Genomic DNA, 25,964 nt, shown 5'->3' with positions numbered 1-25,964 from the left:
ACAACATCAGTTCCCATTCGTGTGTTCCCTCCAGGCCTTGGCCTGCAGCAGTTTGAGAAGGGAGGGGAAGGAAAGGAAATCGCCTGTATGAGACACCCAGGTATAAAAACAGGCTTTCCACCTAAGGGGCACTTTTTGGTGAGCCCCATGAGGCACAGTGTTTTGAGGACTGCCTGGCAACCACCTCACAAGACTACCGACTGCTCTTTGCTGAATTTCCAGTTTAGGGACTATGTGCTTAGTCTATAGTACTTGCTTGCTCTGTGAACAGATGTCAGAAGTTTCGGTTAAGTTTCTAAATCTTGAAATGCAGTGGTTAAGAAAAAGATGCATTGTCTGCCTCCCGTGAGCATCTTACCTTCATCATGTGGTTTCACAATCTTAAATTCTGGACATCAGAAAAGTGAGGCGCAGGTGCCAGCCTGCAGACGGGAGTGGGAAGCTTCCTGGGTAGTGAATACTTCCCTGCATGCTTGGAGCCTTGAGATCAACAGAAGCCTGTCATTGACAAATCTTGGCAGTGGATACAGCCAGGGGTGAGGGGACATGTCAGTGACTCCTCACAGGCCCCCTTCTGCCCAGGAGACCTTACCGCTCTTGTCAGTACCAACAAACTGGTTTGGAAGCTGTGGATTGGCCTGGTTGGATTGCAAGGAGGCCATGCAAGGTCAGGAGAGAAGCCAGGAAGCAGAACATCGCCAGAGGTCTCTCCTCTGTCCTGGCCCTACCGAGGCTTGCTATTTGGGCTTGTGTGTCCCTGTACCCGCCACCAGCATCACCACGCCCCTATGCCATGAAAGAAAGATCTAGTGAGACTTTCCAGAGCTGTGGTTGGTGTCTCATGGAATCAAGCGGTTGGGTTTCTTAGAAGCGATGGACTTCCCAGAAGGTCCTTAGAAAGAAATTACACAGGTTTGGAGATTTCTGTGCATCTGCCTCTCACAAATGTGTCGCATCCTGGCTGCAGGGAGCAGGGTATGGTTTCTTCTGGTATCATGACTTCAGCGGCCCCATATTGAATTGGGATGGCCTTAAAGAGGGCAGGGAGGAACTGATCTTACTATGATTGGCAGCAGGTAGTCTCTGAGCATCTATAAAGGTGTAGAATATTCTATTGGACTATGCAGAAGGTAAAAGAAATTCATTTTTAAATTAAATGAAAACTTGTCTTTTCAGCTAACAGTAAGTAAGGTATGTCTTCAACTCAAAAAGCATTCAGTCTGGCTAGAAAGATAAGGCAGATGTATATAAAACTATTTCCCAAAATTCCGTGTCATCAAAGAGCCATGTGATTGAAAGTCGCACCTTTGTTGACCCTTAGAAGGAAACACACTGTCATCCAGTCGACCTCGCTTTACTCTGCATCCTTATTTGAAGATGCTAAAGCGGGGGAAGGTGATTAATGTTGAAGAATCGATGGGATGCATATTTAAACAAGGCTGTGTTGCCTCACAATGGATCTAACAGAAGAAGCATCTGAGAAAGCACCAATAGCTAAGGATTCTGACAAACAGAGAAAACGGGAGCCGAGCCTGATCCGAAACCCGGAAACCAGAGGCCACTGAAGCAGAAGGAGCTCGTGCCAGCAGCTGAAAGCATTGCAGCGGGAGCCCCAAAGGCACATAGCGGCATGCCATTTATGGCACAAGCGGGTCATTTAGGGTTACTGAAGGTTGTTAGTCCAAGAAGTTAATGAGCAAGGACGGGACAGGTGCAGGGCTCCCAGGGAGAGCACACTGGGCTGACAGATTACACCTGTCACTCACAATTTGGGCCTGGAGAGACCCAGTGTTGAGGGAGAAACAGGGCCTACAAATGGAGCCCTGTACTTGGTTGCCATTCAGTCAGTCACATCACTGACTGAGCATCTGCTACATTCAAGTTATCTTAGAGGAAACAAGTGGGTTGCATAAATTCTGCCCACCACGGAGATGAGTGATTTACTAAAATAACTATGGCATGGGCATCATGTTGAACCCTATTTTAAAGATGATAGCACAGAGATCTGGAGCTAACCAGTGTCACACACCTCATAAATGGCAGAGCTGGCACCCAAACCCAAGTATCTGGGTGCTAGATCTCCCAGTGACATTCAGCAGGCTGCTTCTCTGAGTACACTGCAGAGCAGAGCAGCCTCAGTGGTGGTACAGAGCTAGGAAGAAGACTGGCAACCGTACAGCTTGGAGGAGGATGACTAGGGCTCAGTCGGTACCCAGATCAAAAGGTACCAATGCTTCACAGGAAACAGCAGAGGCTGCTTGGGATTATTTGCTATAATCCCAAATAAAAAATTGGTTTAGGCTACAAAGAGATATCGAATGCCAGGGCTTTGGACAACTGGACAAAGGGGAGCCCTTGTGGCTTTGGAGTCAGGGGTTGTATCTGTGCACTGAAGAGATTCATTAGAACTCTGTCCATAAGATGGATCACAGCAGGAAGAAACCCGAATCAGAAAGACTAAGTAGAAAGTTCCTGCAATATGCTGAACAAAAGGGTTTCTGACCCAGGATAACGCTGCAGTTAAACCGTGGTCTTTGCATCTTCTTAGCCCCGGCAGATTAATGATGCACACTTCCCCCAAATACCTTTGCCTCCTTTGATCTGGGCACTCACTCTCCCTTCTGAGCTTCCATCCCAGCCTGGGCAGATATGGCGTCCTTTGTCCTGTGACAGTTTCACAGGAGTGCCACAGTTTGGAGGGAGGGTAGGCTAGAGGAGGATCCCAGGACAGGGGCCAGGCAGCCAACAGTTCCCTTTCCAAGTTTCTTGGTGTGCTAGCGCTATAACACACGGCTGCATTCATCAGCTCTCCAAAACAAAGGGTTCTCCTTGGCTCCCATCTCTGCAGGTTCTAGTCCATGGCTGGCTGAATTTACTGCTTCAGGTCTGTGGTGAGACAATAAATCACGATGGGAGCTCAGGCAAAATCAAAAGCACATCTCTCCTGCCCAGGCACTAACTGTGCTCTTAATCTCCCAACTGCATTCCTTATGTCTTTTAGTATCAGAACCGTTTCCCCACTTCATTCTTGTTTTTCCAGCCTCAAAAATCCTGATTTTTTTGATTCATGTGAATATTCCTGTGTGGGCGTGGGTGTAAACCAGAGCTGTCTTTTTCAGTCACTCTTCACATTATATACTGAGACTGATTTCTCATTCGAACCCCAAGTTTGCCAGTTTGACTATCTAGGCAGTTTGCTCCTGGAACCCCTTGAATCCACCTCCCGAGTGCTGGGAGCTGCCACCCCAACCCTCCCCTGACGTTTATGTGAGCACAAGGAATCCCAACTCTGATGCTCATACGTGCACAGCAGGCAATTCCCCCATTGGGCCATCTTCCCAGCCACAATAAATCCTGGATTTTAAAACCATTTTCCTAATGTTTTCCGCCAAGACATAGAGCTGGAAGGCCTGTGTGATCTCCTAGACCAGACCTCTACTGCACAGAAACACACTGGAAGGAAATAGCCCTTGTCTTGGGTCTTACAGCAACAGATGGCAGATCATCATCCCTTAGCTTCCCAGACCTGGTCCGTCTCCAGCTCTCCTCCAGACAGCAGCCTCTGGAGTGACTCTGGCCAGCATCTTATCCACAGCTCATTCTAGTCATTGGAGCCTGATGGCCCCTCCGCACCTCCCAGGCTTCTTACCAAGAGTATTCTTTATGCCTGATGAACAGTCCTTTCTGGTTGTTAGACTCGGGTCTATCCAATGAGAAAGCGGGAGGCCGGGCTTAGCCTGGAGTCACCAACTGCTTATAATCCCCCAAATGCTTGCTGGTGGTGTCTGTGCAGTTTCCTCCATCCCCTCAAGCCCCTTAAATCCAGTACATCCCCCTTAAATCCACACTGATCTCCAAGTTTCTTGGTTCATCACTCATTGTCGTCCACCAGATCCTGCTGTGCCAGCCTTGTTAACTCGGTCCCTGAGGCCCTTTCTGCTTTTGCTCCTGGTGTCTCTTGTTTCTGTTCTTTCTTTATTCCTGTTGGCAGCCTGCTTGGAATTCCATGTGGGGCTGTGATGACAGTTAAAAACTTGCATGAAGAGAGGGAAAATTAAAGAAAGAACATACCTCCCCTAACTCAGTTTGAAACCTTGATGGTTTCTGAGTCTCAGGGTTCTTTGTACATGATAACTTGAACCTGAAATCTGTTTATCCTTATGCATTTGTATAAATTTGGCTGTGAGTGTCCAGCTGTGGCCCTCTATGTCTGCCTGGCATACCTCCTCTCTCAGCTCTCTGGCTACGGGCTTCGTTGTGGAAGGTAGCATCTATGTAGGACAGATTCAGCTGACCTGCTCACATTCTGAGCTGGCCTGGATGCTTGCCAGGTAGAGGATTTACACTCTGAATTGGATTTCCTGGGTCATTGCTATCTATAAGGCAGAAGCTAAAAACACAACAGAGACTACAAAAAAAAAAAACAAAAACAAAAAACCTTGGGGTAGGGTAGACAGCTCAGTCAGTTATGCAAACATGAGCACCTGATTCAGGATTCCCAGCACCCCCACTAAAAAAAAAAAAAAAAAAGGCAAGTGCCGGGGCTTGGAGACCCTGTCTCAAAAGACAGTAAGCTCTCCGATGATCAAGGAAGACACCTGGCATGGATTCTGCCTCACCACACAGGCATGCACACATGCGCATGTACCTACATGTGCACATCCTCACATCAGCACACACCCACACCAACACATACCAGATGCCTGCCTCAAAGAGCCAGCCTGGTTAAAATGGGAGGAAGAAAAGTGGCAGCATATGGGAACTCCAGGTCAGGACAATAAACTGACTTGTTTATGATATGTACGGTTAGGGCCTAGGTTGAGTTCTGTGTAAAAGCACCATGGTAGTAAGGTGAGGGTCCTCACCTGGAAAAGATCAAAAGCAAGAAGAGAGAGGTGTTCAGGCTTCCAGGCTCTGGCGCTGGCCAAGCTAGTCTCCATGTGAAGGAAAACAGAGAAGGAAACAGGAAGCCCTGGGCTTGGGAAACTGTGTGCAAGGGCCACGGTAGGTGAGGATGGCCATCCTGTCTAACCTGGCTTTCCTCCCGCAGCGTATGCTCAACTGCAGCCACACCAGCTCCTCCCGCAGCCGTCATCAAAACACCCACAGCCTCAGTTTGTGATTCAGCAGCAGCCACAGCCACAGCAGCTACAGTCACCACGGCCTGCGCCCCAAGTCCAGTCCCAACCCCAGCTTGCACCAGTCTCCCCAAGCCTGGCCTTACAGTCCAGCCCAGAAGACAATGCCATGCCTCTGGGCCCAGTTCCGTCTGTCCTGCCACTCCAGTGTCCTGCTGCCCATCTGCACAAGCCAGGAAGCAGTCAGCAATGCCACCTTCCCACACCAGACACTGGGTCTCAGAACGGACATCCTGAGAGTGTGACCCATGTCCCTCAGCGAAGGTTCCAGCACACCTCAGCTGTGATCTTACAGTTGCAGCCTGCTTCTCCAGTGGTAAGTAGGCTGATATCAGGGAACAGTGGGGAGGCCGTAACTCAAGCAGTCCTGTAGTTCTGACACGGGTAATTCAGACTAGGCTGATGGTTGAGATTGTCTCTGCACATCCCAAGATGAAAGGGCTCTCTCCGACTTAGGATAACTGAATCTTTACATCTTTGCCTGTTGCCCGAGCGCCACAGGAACCAGGGTAGTGTCCAAGATTGCAGAAGCGATTCAGGAAACTCATCTCTGCCCTGCCCCCTAACAGCCCCAGCAGTGTGCTCCTGATGATTGGAAGGAAGTGGTACCAGGGGAGAAGACTGTGCCCGTGACTCAGCCAGGCCCATCCCCACACCAGCAAGCCATCATCGCTGCCATGCCTGGTGGTCTGCCTGTACCCAAGAGTCCCAACATCCAGCAGTGCCCAGCTCACGGTATGAAGTGTTGGGGGAAGGGGGGACGTCAGCTTGCCCTGCCACTTCCTGGTTCCTTTCCCTTGGCATCTAGGAGGGGAGGTAAACTACCAGAAACATAATGAAGCAACACAACATCTTTGTAGCTGAAGACAGGGGAAGTAAAGGCATGGGTCAGGGACAAAGAAAGATAGCCCAGAAGATAGAAAAGCAAGAGGATCAGAGTAGGGAAAGAGTCAGGTTCTGCAGCTCTTTTGCCATTGGTTTTTTGAATGCTGCATATATGTGGGCCAAGCTGACAGCAAAGGTGTCAGAGGGAGTTCTTGAGATTAATCATGGCCAGAGGACTGCAGAGTCTCCAAGAGAAGGGACATTCCTTCGAGGAGAGCCAGAAGGAGACTCGGAATGAGCTCATCTTGTAGAGAACATCCTTGAGAGAACTGTGCTCATCTCTGGGGTCTCCATCTATCCATCTGAGTGACAAGTACATTTCCCATGACCTGAGCTTTAGGACACTCTGCTGGAGCACTCTGCCCTGGTGGGAGAGCCACGGTGGTACCTCCACCCTCTGTAGTGATCCATTTGCTGGCCTTCTTCTCTGCCAGGCTGCACGGTGATCTTGGCCCTAGATCTCAGAGCCACTCTGAGCCAAGAACTGTTGACAGCTCAGGGAGGCAGCTCCAACCACAATGCTAAGTGTGTGCTGAGAGTAGCGGTGGGAGAAGCAAGAGGGAAGAGCTCAGAAACTGAAGATTTGAAAGGAGAAATATTTGGAAATAAAAAAAAATATACAAGGTAGGAGAAGTTAAATAGTCTTATAAGGAATGAGGGTTGGAGCAAGGAAAAAGGAAGCCAAAGAATATGGACAATGAACACTAGGAAATGGAAAGACGGATGGAGGTCATTCACTTCCTTTTCGTGGGCTGGCAAGGACGAGAGACTCCTGCTAAGGGGTCCTGGGTCTGAGGTTGTAAACCCGCCCAGCAGGTCAGTTGTTCCAAGGTCCCAAAGAGGTGCTATCTGAAAAAGACGTGGGCGGGAGGGAGAAACCACGCAAAATTCTGTTATCAAGGTCTCACTTTATTAGTGAAGTGGTTGTGGTTTATATAGCCCTTGAATGAGGAATTTGGCTTGGGGTGGGGGCAGGGGCATGGTAAGGGCAAGAAGGGACCTTGCGGGGGAAGCACTGGTCACAAGTGTTCTCTATGCAAGTTGGAATCGTTCCTTTTGTGATTCCAACCACAAACAATTCTCTAGATAGTTGGAATGTGGGATGGGTACCACTAACAAATAGCTCTTGAGATCGTTGGGTGTGGGGTGAGTTCCGCTAACAAATAGTTCTCAAGATAGTTGGGTGTGGGGCTCCCCGCAAACATCCTTAGGACAATAGTCCATGCTAGAATCTTTGGGAAAATGGCTCCTGCCCTGCTATAATCTTTGGGAAAATGTCTCCTGACATGCGGTGTGGCTCTGTGATGGAACACTTACCCAGTGTGTCTGAGACCCTGCATTCCATCCCAACCCTTATAGAACGCACTCTAATTATCAGAAAACCCCTCTTCTAATTAAGTCAGAACCTGCTGTTCTGGAACTTAGCATCGTTGGCTGTGAGCCTGTCTTGCAAATTTGAGAGTCCATCTCATAGTGTTTGTAGAAGTTTGTCCCAACTCTGGGGGTGGGGGGACATTGAAAGACCTGAGAGTTCTTTGATTTCCCTCCATGACATGTCAGATCCCCACTTCCATGTTTCTAATCATCTTCTCTCTGTGTGTTCTACCTTTTCATTGATTCTCTCAAAGTGGAACTCCCCAAATTAAAAATATTAATACCAAAGCTACCATCTCAGAGGGGTAGTGGCGAGCCACATCTTTAATCCCAGCATTCGGGAGGCAGAGGCAGGCGGATCTCTGTGAGTTCAAGGCCAGCCTGGTCTACAGAGCTAGTTCCGGGACAGCCAGGACTGTTACACAAGGAAACCCTGTCTCAGAAAAACTACACACACACAGTCCTTTACTCACTCATGATAGCCCTGAGAGATAAGTATCATCATCCTCTTCATTCTAGAAGTAGGGACAGAAACCAAGAAGGAGCGGCCCCAGGTTACAGGGCTGTTGAAGGACAGTACTCTGGTTCTAGCCCCAAATGTGGCAGTTCCCTCACACACCACCCCATTAGGCCAGACACACGAGGCCACACCTTCATTCCTCCATCCAGTGGGAACAGCTCTGATGGGTCAGAGTGTTGTGCCAACTAGACTCCAGGAAGATGGCTTGTTTTGCTTGTACTTTTGAGGTTTCTTTGACAGGAGTTGTTGTCTGACTAGGTCTCCTTGGTCTCCAACTTGTACTATTTATATTTTGAACCAACGTACAATGACTTATGTCCGTTCAGTGATCTTGTGTGAATTTAGCTCACAGTTCCAGAGACTGTCATTGGTTCACTAAACTATCCTTGAGCTTTTTCCGCCAGCCTTCTCAGAGATTTCCTCCCTAAATCCTGGTAATTGCCCTTGGGGGTCAGAACTTCATTATCTTCATTTTAAAGATGAGGACAGGACCCTAAGGTGCAGAGTCAGTGGAGGAGCAGGGATCTCTTGCATCTGAATTCTGTTATTCATTCATTATGCTAATGCCTCACTACCACTTGGCTACAGGTGAGCTGCAGGAATAAGCACTACCTGCTCTCTATTCTAGAAGGGTCAAACGAACTCAGGAAGAAGAAGTCCAGGTCTTTCCGAAATACGCGTTCTTTTACCAGTTTGCTGATGGAAGTGCCGCGTAGGATCCGCCTGAGGAGCCAGGCAGCGTTTCCGGAATGCTGGTACCCAACAGTCTTTGCTGAGGGACAGTTATCCAACAACTCCTAAATCAGCTGGCGTTTGCCTTCCTTTTTCTATTTGGTCCATAAGGCTCGCAACAGTTTCTGAAATCCAAGCAAGGCCATAAGCATAAGACAAGCATCCTGTTCTTGAGGTTCTCATCTTCCAAAAAGAATGACCTTTGTTTAGTGGCGGCCGCTGCTGGCCACCCGAGCCTTAGACAGTTGCATGGACTACGGAGGTTTGAATGTCCACTCGGGGACAAAGCCCTGTGGGTTGTATGGTAAGGCCCAGAGAAATAAGGACTGCTCCCTACCATCAAGGAACCCAGCATCTGTTGGGGAAGATGAACACACAGGAAACTACAATGCCAGCTACAATTTGATAAACGCCGCAAGAGGCCCCTAGGTAATGCTTTCCACGTTACAGAGGGCACTGTTGGTGCCAGGTGGAGATTATCAGGCTAGATTTCAGAGTGGAAATGGCATTGCTACAAAGCAGGGATTGGCAAACTATAGCTCCCAGGCTACATCCATTGCATTGCCAGTGTTCATACAGCCTCGCAAGTTAACAGCAGCTGTAATGAACAATATTATCTCTCCATGTGAGGAAATACATGAGATTCAGATGTCCGTGTTCACAATGAAGCTCTGGGAACACAGCCACGCTCACTTACCCATGACAGCAGCTCTCAACTTCAGCAACAGTAGGCTGGAGCAGCTGGGGCAGGGACCATATGGCCTACAAGGTCTAAGGTATTTCCTCTGTGGCCCCTTTCAGAAGTCTGCCAACTGCTAGCCTTTCGACCTTGAAGTATGGGTGGGACTTGGGCTCATAGTGTCAGGGACAAGGCCTTTCTGGTAGGACAGTTAAGGCGGAGGGCAGAAGTTGAGTGTCCAGTGCCTTGTCATCTTCCTTTTTAAAATCAAATGTGTGAGAGCAAGGGGAATGTGAATTCTACTGCAAAGGAAGTTTGAAAGTTTGGAAAGTAAAGGAGAAAGACGAGGAGTGAGGAGCGGGAGGGAAGCAAGCAGGAACTAGAAACCATGGGCAAAGTGAAGCCGGAGCAGAAGGAAAGACAGAGTGTGGTGGAGAAGGTATGAATGAAGAAAACCAATGGACGGGAAAATACTGAGACTAGAGAGAAGTCGGGAGTGGGGAGTCATTGGGTCCATCCTGCAGTTAGTTACTCTTTGAGAATGGTGCCTTTCTCATGAGCGCATACCCCCAGGGCTCCTAGCCCGCCTGTTTGCATGAAGGTAGCTCGCCGGGACAGTTCAAGTTAAAACTGTGTGTTTGGGAAAGAAAACTAACATTTATTGGGCTCCCACTGTGCACCAGGCACTGCAGGCAATTTGTAAATCAGTTAACCCTCACATTAAACCTGGCGGTAGGGATTACGCCTTTTATGGAGGTAGGACTGGGTCCCTTTGGTCATTACTTCACCTCTGATCCTCGCTCCCAGTGGGGAGGATAATGACCACTTGGAGAGTTATTGTGGACAATAAGGGAGAGGGTGCGTGCACTTCGCCCTGACACGCACTAACCCTCAATCATTAAGACTCGCCTCCGAGACCCCACAGTGAGCCACCGGGGCGGGGGTCACAGGCCACGGGTCCCCAGGGGCCCCGCGCCGGACGCCTCCGAGCCTTCCGGAGGACGCGGGGTTGGGCTCGGGCGCACAAAGGAAGCGCGCGGGCCGCGTCGGCTGCCGCCCCGCCCCGCGCCGCCTCGCCCCGCCCTCGCCCCGCCCCGGCGGAGGCGGCCCGGGAGCCGGCCCGGACGCGCCGCATTGTCTCCGCGGCGCCGCAGCCCTCGAGCGCTCGCTGTAGCTCGGTCGCCGCCCGCCTGCCCGCCGCCCGGCCCCGCGCCCCGCACCCTTTGTCCAGGCCGTCGGGCCCTGCGGTCGGATGCGCCGCGGCAGCCCCGGGCCCCGGCTCGGAGGCTCCCGGCGCAGAGGACGCGGCCCGCCCGGGCCCCCGCTCCAGGCGGCGCCGGGCCGAGGGGCTGTGTAGGCCCCGCCCGGTCAGGCCCGGCCGGGCCCCGGACAGGTCAGTGCTGCCGCGGGGAGGGATCGCGCCGTGCCAGGAACGGGCGTCGCCCTAGGCCTCGCGGAGGCCTCTGGGCTGCGCCGCCGCGCTTGGCCTCCGGGGAGGGCCCGAGCCGCCTCCGCTCCCAGCCCCGCCGGCCTCTGCTCCCGCTCCGGGCCTCCCGCGCCCCGCGGGGACTTGTATTGATGGGAAAGGACAAGCTGTTTTGTGATTGTCCTCTTCCATGTTTAGAAGAGCGTTTTCTCACCCTCTCGTGCCAAACGAAGGTATGCTGCATCTGCGGGCTCCTTACGTTAAATCCGGAATCTGTGAGCGTCTGTTTAAATTGACGTCCAGAAAGAGGGAGGATGCGAACCCGTGAAGTTGCCTCCAGAACGCCTAAGTCCCGACTCCCTCGTCGGGTGCCAGTTTGTGACAGTGAGACCCTCCCCCTCCTTAGCTGCCGCAAGGTTTCGCTAGCTTAATACTAACAGTTCCCCATCAACTTTCCTTCTCACGCCAGACCTAGCCGGCCTAGTTTCCAGCTCTGTCTCCTGAGCTCACTCTTCTCATTCCTGCTTTACCAATCAATGACAGCTTCCCCCTAAGACTTTTCCCAACCTTGATCCTTAATCCCTCCATTAGCATATTAGGCCCAGAGGATCTCTTGAAGTGAAGTACCGACCTAAATCCTCGTGTGTCCGCAGTTTTCCCCAGGACGGCCCCAATTTAAACTAGTCCGTCTCATTGCCAGCCTGAGCTCTCAATTTCGGGTTTAGAAAGTAATGTCACTTTGGCTGTAGCAGACCCCACTGTCCTGGCCTCTTCCAGCCATTTGGCCCTGGGGCTTTACTGGTTAATCCAATTATCATTCACCTGGGATTTTCCTAACCCCTCCTGAGTCAACCCAAATGTTAGAACTGCTAGGATTTCTAGGTCAGTGTGAACATTACAGGTTAATGAAGCCAGGGAATTGTTCCTTGTTCTTGTATTTCTCTCTCTCTCTCTCTCTCTCTCTCTCTCTTTCTCCCTTTCACCCTCTCTCCCTCTCCTCCCCACCCCTATTTTCCCCAGCTTTTATTTCCATTGAGAACTGCAGACCTGTCGGGCCGCCCCTTGGCTAATGTTTAGATTTGGGTCACCAAGGTGTAGTGAGTTCCATCATTTTACCTGGAAAATAGGAAGTAGTTTATTAACATCATAGTCTTCAAGGCAAGAGATTTCATCTTGAATCTTCTGATAGCCCCGCAGCTGAGCAGCTCTGGTCTCGTTCAGTTCAGTTTAGCACATTTTACCAGGCCCCTGCTTTATGTAAAACACGGTGCTGGGCCCCACAGACAGTTCAATAAAAGATGGCATCCAGATTGTTTGGGAATCTTCACACTTTTACCCACTGCTCGTTGGCTCATTTCTGCTCCTAAGTGCCAGCCCCAGCGAGGTGGGGATGCTTGGCTTCCTCCGGGGGTGGCTTGTTTCACCAAGGGTCCAGCAGATGGGGAGTGGTGCTCTTTTGGCACCTGCTGTCTCCTGGCACTGTAACTTGAGTTCTGCTTCCCTGCTCACCCAAGTTGTTTCCAGGCTTGCCTTTCTATACCACAGAGAACAGATGTCTTTTTTTTCCCCTGAAGCCTAAATGGGTAGTTTCTTAGTCCCCTGTGCTGCGATTCTGGAGGGGCTCAGGAGTACCTCTTTACACCCCCTCCTCCTGTCCCTGGAACGTGGCTGTGGGCACAGTGAATGTCGGTATTTTATCCTGTAGCCGCCTCCTAGCCCTTTGCACTTTTCTGGGTGATTGTTTTTGGCGCTGGTAATGGAACCCATGGCCTTAGGCCCTTTCCACTTTCCCCTTTGCCCTGATTGAGTTTTTAATTTACCTCTGCCAAGTGGGCTTCCTACATACTGTTTCCTTTCCAAGCAGTGAAGAGGAAAATGCTAGCCCCTTCCTTCTGTGGCAGGAGCAGTGCTCTGGCTGCAGGTCTCCAGGCAGGTCTCTGTGCTCTGCACACTCCTGTGGGGACTACAACCTCTCAGGACGGTGTTTTGTTCTAAGTCTGCCATTGACTTGAGTCTAAGCTGATTGACCCTGAGATTGTGTTTTCTGCCGAGAGGACCCCCCTCCTTGACCTGGGCTGCCTATTTGCTCTGGCTCAGCCCCAGAATCCACTCCTTTTTAGCCCACATCCTCTTTCCTGCCTTACTCATTTCCTGTCTCACATGCTCTGGATCTTTGAGTTCTGATTTTTTTGGAAGCAGAGGGAATAAATTGGAGAAGGATAGAGGGGAGATTTGAAAATTGAAATGTTCTTGTCTGTAGCCTCACGTTCTTCCTTGCTCGTCTGTCTCCCTGAGGTTGTCTTTTTTAGGGAGACACACACAGGGAAAACAATCACTAAGAATTAGGAGTTTTTTGTCTGTGCTAGGGAATATCGCAGGGGAGCCACTTTTCTGTCTCTTCCTTTTCCTGTTGTGATCACATATAAAGAGGTGGCCCTTTAGGTCTGCTTCCTTCCCCAGAGAAGCTCACCTGTCGCCTGAGTCAGTCCTTCCAGCAAGCCAAAGCAAAGTTAAAAACTAGGGAACTGGGTGGTGATTCTGGCCCTCCTACATGTTGATATGAAAGTAGTCATGCTTGAGTGAATCTGGTCTGTACTGAAGTCCTTCCAGCTGTCCGGTATTTGATCTCCCACACACACAGAGGATTTTGTGAGGGAAGGTAGAGAGTCATCTTAAATGGCCGTTTCTTCCTTTGTCTTCTGCCTCTTGGCAGTGGGATAATGAAGGTGATAGTTTGCAGTAGTTGGGGAAAATCTCAAAAGTGTTGTTCTTGGTACTTCTTAGGAGACTGTCTTGAAGCGAGGATTAGTGTGAGCCTTCCACTGTCTAGGATAGCCAGGTGCTCTGAGCACTCTGCTAGGGCCTTTGTATTAGCAACAGAAACCTCTCCATGATTCAGTGATGCAGAGCTGGCCTCCCCTCAAGCTAGAGAGGCCTGAAAGCGCACGGATTTGTGATTTAACTGTCAGTGTGGAGTGGTGCAAACTACATGAGTCACCGTCGGAAAAGGCTGGTAGCATGCTTTCTGTTAAAAAAAAAAGTGGCACTTAGGATAAATTTAATCTGTACATTAAATAGATGTAGCTTTCATTTTAAGAATTGACATTTAAATTTTTCATTGTGAGTTCCTAGCTACATCAGAATCCTGGTTTGGTATATGTAAAGATATTCAGAGGTAAACTGTCTTTAATTCTACTTCACAACATAGATACTTGAGGAATTGCTAGGCAAAAAGCCATTTGCCTAATATTCTTAATTAATTTTAGACTTTTTTCTCTTATTGGTAACAAAATAGAATATAACTTACATGATCAAGAAATGAGCTATTTTTGAAAATTTTTAGATTTAATTTTCTGTGTATGTGTGTTTTGCCTGCATGTTTATATAGTCACCACATACATGCCTGGTGCCTATAGGGGGACAGAGAAGGGCATCAGATCCCCTGGAACTGGAGTTACAGATGGTTGTGAGTTGCCTGCCATGTAGATTCTGAGAGCCAAACCTAGGTCCTCTACAGGAACAAGTGCTCTTAATCGGTGAGCCATCTTTCCAGTCCCTCAAATGTGCACTTTTTACAGTTAACCAAGAGTCATACAATATAAAATTACTAGGGAAGGTATGTGTGTATATGTGTTAATGTGTGTGCATGTGTGTATTTGTCTGCCTTTATCAGGCTGGTCCTTATTCTTTGATACATTGTCTCACTAACTAAACTGAAGATTGGCTGGATTGGTTGGCTAGAAAGCCCTAAAGATCTCCTCCTGTCCCTACCCCTTAGCACTGGAGTTCTAGGCAGGTACCCCCATGTCTGGCTTTTTATATGGGTGCTAGGAGTCTAAACTCATGGAACAAACATTTTACAGACTGAGCCATCTCCCAGAATTATTAGTTTTAGAAAATAGTAGTATAGTCAGAAGCAACATAATTTAGATTCTTCTCACTCTAGGATTATAACACTACATAGGCCCCTTCGTAAACTTTGTAACCCCCTTCCCAGACCATGGTAGTGAAAGGGGCCTTGGTTTCCCTGTCTTTCAATTTCCAAGCATTTTAGTTGAAGTGAATCCAAAAACAATACTGTTTCTGCATCTGCTAAAGAAGTTGATGCTAACTACAGCTTGCCAGTGTTCTGAGGTGAATCCAGATGTTAGAGAGGCTGGGTTTCCCATTTCAATGTTCTTTAAAGCATACTTAGTGGTCAGATGTTAGGGAAAGATTACTTCAGTGCCATATTGTAATGAAGTCCTCCTCAGTAGGTTGGGGGACTAGTCCTGCTGCCATGCCTGAGTCCTCAGCAAGAGAGCCTAGGCTCGTGACTACTGAGGATTGTTTCCAGAGCTCTCGCTGCCCAGCCCTCATGCCGCGAACACTGCAGGTTATTCCTAGCTACTGATGTCTTCCGCATATTTGCCCGTCTGTCTGTGGCCCAGAGCTGCACAGCTGTGTTAGCATTTGGAACACCCAGAACAAGTGACAGGCTAAAGTGCGTGTGAAGCCGGTGAGTCTTTAAAAGTGGATTTGTTCCATTTTCCAGGCATGTGGTTATCAGTACTCAGCTATTAATTGGCTGGTAGCAAGTATGATGATTGAGAGCTTAGGCAGCAGCAAAATAAATAAATAAACAAACAAACAAATAAATAAATAAGTAAATAAATTTAAGAATGTGAGATGCTCTGCCAAGCCTGACCGCCAGAGTTCTGTCTCAGGATCCAGATGACAGGAAGAGAGACCCACTTCCCATGTCCCTGTGCACAGCCCTCTGTCATACAGCTAAACACTGAAGAGAGAGGTGCTTTCTGAGAGAAGAAGCCATCAGAACTGACTTGTAGCAGGGATCCACCTGGACCATTACGTGGGCCAGACAGCTGAGGCTGGTACCGTCTCCTGCGTTCCCACCTTGGCTGCCATTTTGTCGCCTTAGATGATCTTACAGTTAGTAGCCAAAAATAATGGAGTTGGCATATCAGGGGGCGTGATCGTCTTTCCTTATTACTAGCCTGAAGATAATTAGAACATTTACTAAATATTTCAAGGTTTTTTTTGTAAATGGAATTTTAAAAATCTATCTTCCATGAGTTTATTTTTAGCATTTTAAACTGATTTCATTTCACAGGCAAAACCACTTCCTGACTTTGAAAATTTCACTATAGCCCTTGCATCTGTATGTGGGGGTTCTCCCTTTGACGACTCAGAAAGGTTATCTCCCCCTTGTTTCTGGGGTTCTTCTGCACTGTCTGCCGATGACTCTTAGCCTCTTTAGGAAAGATGCCGCAGAGAGAGACTCTGGTGTTTGTCTCCTTGACCATTGGGTTCATAGTCTTGGAGATGGTGCGCGACTTGGCTTGCCCTCTGGAGCAGAGCACTTCTGTTCTGCTCAGCCCTGTCAGAGCGCACATAAATAACGACTCTTTCTGGAGCCTGACCTCGAGGTGCACAGACAAGGCACAGGGTATACCCCAGTACACACAGCACGGGGCAGCAGGAACAAGACCTCAGTCTAACCTCAGGGACCGGGTGAGGTCAGGGCCACTTCTGCGTGGTGCTTCCTGATCTTAATTTTCTCTCTGCAAGAGCAACAGGCAGGAGCACACATGTCACAGTTGAGGAGGCTGAGGCCTGGAGTAGCCTGCTGGCACCACAGGCTAGGGTTTAAGCTCAGTGTTTTTCTGCTTCCCCATTTACTCAAAGCCAGCACCTACCATATACTTAAACTTCCTACAGTTTATGGTTCTTAAGATAGAGAAAATAGACTCAGTGAACACCTTGTACACAGGGTATCACAGGTAGAGCCAGAATGAGCTCAGGCCTCACCCAGAACCAGCATCCTCTCCCCTGCCACCCTTGATCTCTTCCTCCTGGGACTTGTGGTATCTCTGTAGTCTCTCCCTTGGTGTCTTAGTATCTGCCAGAGCACTGTGATGGGAGTCCTTGATTGGGCATTTGACACCCTCCTGTGGCAGCTTTGCCTTGTCCCCTGCAGCCAGGACTGATGAGCACTCCTGGTGTGCTGGCCGGCCTGTTGGACATCACTTCGCAGTTCTGCAGAAGCTGAGTACCCACCACAGCAGCCTCCTACATCTGACCTCAGCCCATTATGGCACTCAGCCTGAGGTCTAGGAAAATCCCCCACTGCTCCCTTGTCCTCAGCTGCATGGGGGAGGGTGGCTGTCGCCTGCACTGATTGCTTCCCTCCTAGCTCTGGGTAACAGCTTGGAAGACATCCAGCTGTTTACAGTTCCACTTCTGCGCACTCTAGCCTGTGATTTGGGGTGAGTTGGACCGGCCCTCTCTGTCTGTCTTGAGAGACAACAGCCTGAAAGTCAGTTGTATAGCAGTAGCTGCCAGGAGGGAGGGTTTGACCCTCCAGCTAAGGCCGTAGACAGATATTTAGCTCTTACCCAGAATACTGAGAGCTCGTCTGCCCTCCTAGCCTGCTAACCTAGCCTCAGTGAGGTCATGCTGAAGTGGCACTCGGGCTGGCTGAGGTCCCCAGTCTACTGGCCAGCTCCCTTCTCCACAGAGAACCTAGATCCAGTCTTGCCTCTGTGTGGGTAAAGCTCCCTGCTGTGCCAGGGTCTTCAGAGCAACTGCAGTTGCCCTGGCTGAGGAAGGTACTCTGAGGGGCAGGCTGGTGCCAAAGCTATATAGCTTGTAGCTTCCAGGCAACAGGTCTCTGTCTCACAGCTCTGTCCTTACAAGAACTGAACCACTTACAGGCGGCGACTCCTCCAGGACTCTGGGAAGGAGCCTGCAATTTTCTCCCTACTAAGAGCTTCTTTGCTGCATGTTCTAGGAGATACCATCTTCCAAATGCCATTCACTCTTGCTTGAATTCTAAAAAGCACACCTGTAATGTGTGCAGTCTGCATGGGAGATGCACATGTGGTCCTCTTCTAAATTTAGTGTTGAAATTTGTGGGAGAGATGACTCATCCTAAATTGTAAGTGTGGGAAATGGTGTGCCAGGCCTATTGAAAGAGCATACGCTACTTCCCTTCTGGCATCTTGGAATATTGACTGTAGCCCCTGGGTCCGGATTAACCACATTCCTTTTCTTACTACTTCAAGACTCCCATCTGGGCATCACTCACCTAGATAATTGCCAGTTCCCAAACCTAACGTCCCAGACCACACATGATGCCTCTGCTTTGGTGTCCCGGAATGGAGGATCCATTTCCTGCCACCTCCCTCAAGTGCCCTCATGCTGTTCCCAGCCAGTCAAAGCCTAGTGCTCCCCACCCAGTCTGTTCCACTTAGCAGCCCACTCTAGGGAAACTGGAACCACTGTATTCTGCTCAACTTTCTCTTGTGACCTGGAATGTATTTGCTACTCATTTTGTTGCGGTGGCAAAATACATGACAGAGGCAACCTAAGAAAAGAAGGATGCATTTTGGCTGGAAATTTAAGAGTGCTGTCCACTGTAGTGGAGTAGGCATAATGGTAGGACCTTGAAGCCACTGGTCACCTGTGTTCACAGTCAGGAAGCAGAGAGCTGAATTTGGTATTAAACTCAGTTTGTCCTTTTTAATTCAGTTTGGACCGTCCCCCCCCCCCAGCTCCATGGAATTCAGGGTGGGTCCTCCCACCGCCATCAAACCTCTCTGCAAACATGCTCACAGACAAGTCCAAAGTTTGTCTCATAGGTGACTCTATATTTTCTCAATAGAATATCACATAGATTAAGTCTTTCAATCCTGAAGACAAGTTGCCTCATGCCTTAGACTCAGGGCCCCTCCACCTGGATCTGGTCCCCTTCCCTCCCACCGTACCTGGGTCCCTAAGCAGTGTTGGAAAGGGTCTGCTTACCTGAGCAAAGTGGCCAACTCATAGCAGATTGTGAACGAGTGTAGCCAAACTTGCACTTTGAAGATTCTCCCCAGGAATCTCTTTGTGAAGAGTGCCTGCATTGAGCTCCAGCCCACCCCCTCCACCGTGCCCTTCTTCCTGGGAGGGGACACCTCCCTCTGTTTCACAGTGCCACCAATTTCTTTGGGGGTCCGGATATAACTAAAGAGATTAGGAAGGGTGGCCCTAGACCTTTCCACAGGCCTAGCTAGCCACTCTGGCTCTCCTCTCTGTAAGGTGACCTCTGCTGCTTGGAGCAGGTGTGGCCTCCTGCTGTCTCCTGGTTACAGGTGCAGAGGCACCATTTTGCAGGTGCTTCACTCTGGAGAACAGGCTGAACTGAAGCACAGCTTGAGCGAGTGCTGTTACAGGTTCTTGTTCTGATGTTTGGTGAGCCGTGTCATCAATTGCTGGCTCCTTAAAGTCTTTGCTGATTTCATTAGATTGTTCTCATACTGTCACCAGCCAAGACATCCAGTGTCAGCCTCTGGCTTGCACGTATGCAAGCACGCACAAACCTTTCACATTCCCCAATAGCAGATGGTTTGTGTGTCATCTGACACAAGGAAGAACCTGGTTCTGAACTGGCCAGTCTTGCTCTCTCTCCAGCTGACTGAAAGTGTCTTTCTGGGAGCTTCCCTGCCTTTGCCTCTAGAGGTCATCCTGCTTTACCAAGTTTCTGGATCAAGCTTGGTGCCCTAACTCTCCTCCACTAAGGAAATCCTCCATAGGGACGTGACATTGGGCTAAGAAGAGCAGCTGTCATTTATGGACAGGTCCACGGAAATGCCACTTCACAGTAGACACCAACTATGCCACTCACTGTCACACTCCAGCAAGGAGTTTTTGGATCTTACCTGTGGCAGGACTCGTTGTAGTACCAAGGAGGCCTGTATTTTTTATGGCGATGCTGAAAACTGAGTTTACTATTTATTTTATATTTATAATTCATTGCAGTTTTAACAGGCGTATGTCATGTTTTGGATATAGGTTTAGCTCCTGTGGGTCACAGCTCCTGCCTTGGTTAGTAGAAGTGAAGAATTCCAAAGATGATTTCAAAACAGTAGCATAAACAGGGGCCACTGAGTAGACCTTTTTTTTCTTGCAAAAGAGATGTTTCTGTCAGAACCTGTGAGTGAGATCAGCAGTGAGAAACAGCCTAGTGGCTGATCATATGCTTAGTAAGACTCTGGCACATACTAGTGGTCCATTTGTGGTCAACTTAAAGAAGTTCCAGCCTGCCTCTTCCCAGCAGAGCTGGCCCATTTCCCTCTTCGGCCCCTGGAGCAAGGTGCGCACCCAGCGTTCTGCTGAGGAGCTCACTGTAGGAAGGCATCTGAGACCTGTGGGAATCCCCTGGCTGGAGAACACCAAGGAACTGAATTCCAAAGACAGAGTTTCTTTGTCTCTTTTCTTTGCTTCAGGCCTGCAGGGCGGGTCCCTGCAAGTTTCACTGTCAAAAAGGCTTTTCCCCAAACAGGCTGCAAAGCAGTCTGGGAGAGTGGAAAGCAGATTAAATTAATCTCAGTGTACTGAGCATGGCAGGGGGGTGAGACTGTTCGGACCTTCCAGAAATAGCCCAAACTCTTTGTTACTAAAGCAAGTGCTGAACTATAGGGCATCATGACGGTGGCAAAGCCAGACAGCTGTGAAAACCCCCTCCCCCCGCCCCTGGGATTCTGTCTCCTGTAACCGGCCCCAGGATTGTGATGGCAGCTAGAATTTCTGGTGTCAGCATGAAGGAGTTCATTTGTTTGTCTCTGCATCTTTAAAAAAAAAAGACCGAAGATACCAGAGTCCTTGCTTCCCATCGGTGAGCCCTGGTTTGTAGTCTCCACTGATGAATGCCCGCAAGAACTCCTCTGCCTGACAGGAAGAGGTTGGAACGGGGGGGGGGGGGGGGGGACACGGACGGTGACGGATGACGACGACATTGCAGTGGAGCAGGGCTAGAAAGAGCCCACAAAAGGAGACAAGGTGTCAGGAACAGTTTGGGGATGCATGTCAGTGATGTCAGTGACCAGTGGGAGGCGGCAGTGAGCCACTGTGGAAAGGGAAGTGGCTGTCCTCCAGTTTAACTCTGTAGCAAGGGCCCAAGGGCTGTAAACCACACTTCTTCAGTGGCTAGATGTGGTGCACAGCTGTGAACCTAACATTAGGAGGCTGGGAGAGAGCCAAGTAGGGCCAAGACAGGAGCATCTCAAGTGCAAGGCTGACCATAGCAACTTGGTGAGACCCTTGTCTCTAGATGGAGAGACAGATATGAATCAAAAATATCTCTATGAGATGCACATGTGGGTTTGCTAGCCCATGGAACAGGCTGAGAGGGCCAGGAGTTGGCACAATTCACTCACTGGTGGAGATAGCCCCTAGGCCTTGCTAAGCCTTTGTTTGTTCAGTGTACCTATCTGATTAGACCCTTTCTCCAGTCTTAAGGAACATAGCTAGGATTAATTGCAGAAATTAGCAGGAAGACAGATTTGGGGCTCATTGTAAGGAAGAACTTTGTGATCGTACTTCCCAAGGTAGCAAATTAGTTCCTCTATTGCTGGAAGCATTCCGACAGACATGCTAGAAGTCACTGGGTGGGGAGTGCTGTAGACTGCTTGAGCGGTGGTGGACCGGAGCTGACCTTGCTCTCTGCTGTTCACAGCACAGTCAGATCCGCAGGGACTGTCTCGCTGGAGTCTAGATGTAGCATTCAGCTCTCATTGTAAGCTTTAGATGTGAACAACCGTTATCCATCATTTTAATAAAATCTGTATTTATATCTGTGTAAACCTAAAATATTAGTAAAAGCAAGGAAAAATGGAATAAACACAGACTTTAAAATTTAAAAGAGAAGCCAGGCCATGGTGACACAGACCTTTAATCCCAACACTCGGGAGGCAGAGGCAGGCTATTCTCTGAATTTGAGGCCAGCCTGCTCTACAAAGTGAGTTCCAGGGTAGCCAGGGCTGTTATACAGAGAAACCCTGTCTCCAAAAAGTAAGTAAATAAAAATAAAAGAAGAGAAACTTAGCTTGGTTCCTTTTGTCATTAGCTAGATCATGGCTATTCCTAGATTCTAAAAATTTGTTTTTTCAGTTTCTAAACACTCTTGCTGGAGAAAAAAAAAAAAGACTAATTCCAAAGGGAGAGTTTCCAGCTAAGAGTGGATGCACACACCTTTCATCCTAACTCTTGGGATCCAGAGGCAGGTGAATCTCTGTGAGTTTGAGGCCAGCCTGGTGTACACAGTGAGTTCCAAGACAGCCAGGGCTGCTACACAGAGAAACCTCTCGGAAGACAAAACAGAAAAAGAGGAGGAGGAGGGAAAAAATTGGGACTGTCTCTAATTTTCTACAGAAAAGCCAAAGCTATTAGACTTATTCCACATTAGCACAAACATTTAAAGGGTATTTTTTTAACTTGCTGGTATGGCTTTGGGTCAAATACAAACTAATTTTAAGATTTTTGACGTTATTTTGTGTGTGTGTCTGCAAGCATCCACACATGGTAACATGCGGGTGTGCACTTGCCGCACGCTGCGCCTGTGGTGTCGGAGGACAACTGTCAGAGTTGATTTCCTCTTTCCACCATAGGTGCTGGCCATCAAGCTGGGGCCATGGGCTTGTACGACACTCACCGAGCCATCTCACCAGCCCCAGAAATTAGAATTAAAACCCTTATCAGTTGTGTCTCCTGGGCAGCTTTTGCTCAGCTCTGGAATCTGCTCCTAGTTGGTTCTGTAGGAATGAGAACTGAAGGCATGTTACCACCTGTACTTTCTTACTCTCAAAGGTTGCTCCTGGTTTTCTGAACCAGAACTTCTAGTAAGAAAATGACCCTGAGGTTGGAGGTATGCTGGAGCCCTGTAAATGTTTCTGGTTTTAGTCCTTGTGCCTGATCAGACTCTGTGAGTTCCCATCTCCACAACATGAAATAATGTCTTCATAGAAAGTGCTGTACAAAAGTTACCTAAGTAACAATGTACTGTAGTTATTTTTTATTTTATTGTTTTAATAATGTTTCTGTTTATCATATACCACTGGCTTTTGCTTGATATTAATAGGCTTGTTGCAATTAAGAAATGGGTTTTCCACTTTTCTCTTTTAGACGATTCCAGGTTAAAAGCACCTCAGCTCACTGAGCACTTGGTGACACAGAACAGCCTTGGGCAGGGACTGGGAGAGGGCTCTTAAAATGAGGTGGTGGAGCCTAGCACCCTGCAGCAGTGAGGCACCTCCCTCGGGAAATGATAGGCCACCCTGACAGGCCGTACGGGCCACCCATCCTTTTCTGGTGCATTGTGTTGAGTTCTCCAGAGGAGAGAGTGGAGGGGTCTGTGCTTGCTAAGGGCTGGATGCAGTGTACACTGCACACTGAGCCAGAGGTCGGGTTGAGAGTGGGGTCAGCAGAGAAAAATGGCGGCTGTGGCAGCCGTTTCAGCAATGGAGAAAGAAAATGGCCCCATAACTTAGTGCAGCAGCCACCAAAGGGTAGTGTGCTCTGGTGTTTCCTGGGCAGCAGTTTCAGGGTGCTGTGAATCTGACCCTCCAAGGAGACTCCTAGAAGGTTCACATCTGTCCACCTGGTTGCTCTATTACACTGTGAGCCTGTGTTTAGTGGAACTTCTTGGTCTGGCTTTAAATATCCTTGTCACTGTTTGGAGTTCTCTGCAAACAGTGTTGCTTTGTCTCACCAGTACTGCCTCAGCCTTACTCCTGGGGCAGAATTCTGGCAGGTTCAGCCTACTTAGACAGGTCTTGAATAGCTGTTTAAGAAACCTTGCTAGCTGCAGAGCCAGACTGTTAGAAAACTGATGGCGCTTACCCTGGTGGTGGGACCACTAACCTGCTGCCACTTGTGATGGGCTGTGGCCTGTATGTACTGTGGGTGCTGGCTGTCCACCTCCAAGCTGGCCCCCGTTTCTCATCCTTGCCACTTTGTCTCCTTTCTCTCCCTCTCTCTCTCTCCTGCAGAGACAGGGCAGGGCATTGTTCATGCACTGACCGACCTCAGCAGCCCCGGCATGACCTCAGGGAACGGAAACTCTGCCTCCAGCATCGCCGGCACTGCCCCCCAGAATGGTGAGAATAAACCACCACAGGCCATTGTGAAACCCCAAATCCTGACGCATGTTATCGAAGGGTTTGTGATCCAGGAGGGGGCGGAGCCTTTCCCGGTACGGACTACTTCTTTTCCCCTCTTTTTTTCCTTTAAATATATTTTAGATGTGTGCTAGAATATTTTTACAGTTCCATGTAAAATTTCTGAAAATGTGAACAGTTTACTCTTACCTTGCTGGTTTCCCCATCCTTCACAATGTCAGAATAATTTCTCTCTAGGATCAAGTTTCTCCAGAGTCCAAAATGATTTGGTGATCAAGAATAATTGACAAAATCCCCTTAGAAGTTTATCCTCATGGGCTAAGCAGTATCGCTGACTTGTGTCCTGTGACCCTGAAGTAGAGGGACTTAGTTCACCTTGGGATATTTGATGAAAAACAATGGACTTTGAAAATTATTCTTTATTGAGTTTTCAATGCCAAAACCAAACAGCCAGTTCGGAAAAGGAACCTGTTGGTATAGTTCCTGAGCTATGGTGGAAACCAAGGTGGTGGCATGGAAGTGCAGCCTGAGATGTGCTTCTGGGAACAGAGCCTTGAAAGGGAGTGATGAGATCAAGGGGCCTTCGGCAAGGGCGCGTGTGGCTCAGCAGGACTGTGTATTGGAAACCCTGTCCTCTGGGTACCTCAGCAGGACTGTGTATTGGAAACCCTGTCCTCTGGGTACCGCTGCCTGTTGCTCATGCTTTGGATCTGTGGAAAGTCTTATAAGTCACCAGAGGACTGAGCTTGATTCCCGCAATGGGTGAACTTTCTGAACGGTCAGCAGGCAAACTCATTTGTGCCCTCTCCCTCTGGAGGCTGGCCACAGCCAGTGGCAGATCTCAGGGACAGCTTACCTTATAAGGACCTAGCTCTGCTCCATGCCTCCCCCTCCACCCCAGTCTGGTGTCCGTCCGCCCCTCCCTCTGGAGAAAGTGTGAGCCTGCAGAATGAAGGCAGATAGAACAGCAGCTCACATCATCCTAGACCACAGACCATGTGAGTTGGCCACCAGCTTTCCCAAACAAAACAAAGGCCTGAAGAGGTAAAGCCAGCCTTCGTGCTGCCAGTCACAGGGCATTCCTCTGTGGCTGGGGTCACTTGTGTCCTGCTCTCCCCTGGGGCTACTTGTTCCTCTGGCTTGGCTGTGGTCAGGTAGGGAACAGTATGAAATCTAAACAGGGACACTGAGTCTTGTAAATACACTCTCACACTTAGCCCTGCCCCTCTGGTGCTCTCTGAACACACGACCAGGCACCTGATGAGTGAGTGGTGAGGGAAATAAGATCTCTGCCCTGGGACACACCTGGCAGGATAGACTACCTCCGACTTCTTGAGTTGTCCCTGTACTGTGGTGCCCACTGTTGCTTGCTTTGGGTGCCGGGCAGCAGAACAGTGCCCCCTGAGTGGGGCACCCTTGAATGATGGCATGTGGGAGGATTGGGGAGGGCTGATATCTGCCTGGCTGCTTTGTACCTGTAATTATAATAAGACTGAGTGGCAAGGAGCCTAGGATCTAAACCTTGTGGCCTCTATGTCACCTGTCCTCTAGGTGGGACGCTCGTCCCTGCTGGTGGGGAATCTCAAGAAGAAGTATGCACAGGGGTTCCTGCCTGAGAAGCTTCCACAGCAGGACCACACCACCACCACTGACTCAGAGATGGAGGAGCCCTACCTGCAAGGTACGCACACAATTGCGGGACTCAAGGGCAGGCTTCAAGCTTCCCTTTTCTCTGTGTCTGTGGAGGAACCCTGAACAGGAACCCTGAGCAGGGAACAAGTAACATTCCTTCCCACAGAACATTTCCCCAGCACCTCCTCCGCCTCTCTTCCTGTAGAACAGAAACAGAAATAAGAGCCTTCATCTCCTGCCTCTCCAGCAACCACATGGTCTCAGAATTTCACTTATTGTAAGAAGTGAGGATCAGGATAGTACCAGGCAGGTGTGCCCCCCTTTTGCTATCTCAAGAGCCTGAATTTGAGTTGGGAAGGCCTGAGGCACAGCTTGTGCAAGGCTTCTGTTTCTTTGGTGGTCATGGAGAAGGATGCTGACTCTGCCCACCTCTGCTGTGCCCCTGGCCCGCAGTTTGAAAGAGGCATCACCAGATACTCTTGGGGAACTCTCCAGTGGGAGGCCTAACCCATGCAAAATGAGTGGGAGAGTCTGTTGTTTCTAAATGGGTACCACTCGATGTCATATCCACAGAGATATGGAAGAGGCAGGACAGGAGCTCCTGCGGTTGGATTGTCTCCAGCCTATCACAGTCTCTCCC

General features: G+C 49.3%; 1 protein-coding gene across 3 annotated transcripts in view; it reads left to right on the top strand.

Moving 5' to 3' along the window:
- Positions 1-25,964, top strand: part of Phc2 (polyhomeotic homolog 2) — a 104,582-nt gene that overhangs the window by 66,671 nt on the left and 11,947 nt on the right. For 2 of the 3 annotated variants that reach the window (XM_041652142.1, XM_041652141.1), the window contains 4 exons: positions 5,051-5,454; positions 5,708-5,873; positions 23,564-23,766; positions 25,244-25,373. In XM_041652142.1, coding sequence (XP_041508076.1) covers positions 5,051-5,454; positions 5,708-5,873; positions 23,564-23,766; positions 25,244-25,373 — 903 coding nt within the window. Of the gene's footprint in view, positions 1-5,050; positions 5,455-5,707; positions 5,874-10,808; positions 10,988-23,563; positions 23,767-25,243; positions 25,374-25,964 lie in introns of those variants that run through there. The other variant, XM_041652143.1, reaches the window with a different exon arrangement.

Source organism: Microtus oregoni, unplaced genomic scaffold, assembly GCF_018167655.1.
Source record: "Microtus oregoni isolate MIOR12 unplaced genomic scaffold, Mior012 000005F_ref0000423, whole genome shotgun sequence".
Classification (NCBI taxonomy): Eukaryota; Metazoa; Chordata; class Mammalia; order Rodentia; family Cricetidae; genus Microtus; species Microtus oregoni.
The sequence above is the reverse complement of the archived record's forward strand: the minus strand, read 5'-3'. Positions and strand labels throughout refer to the sequence as shown.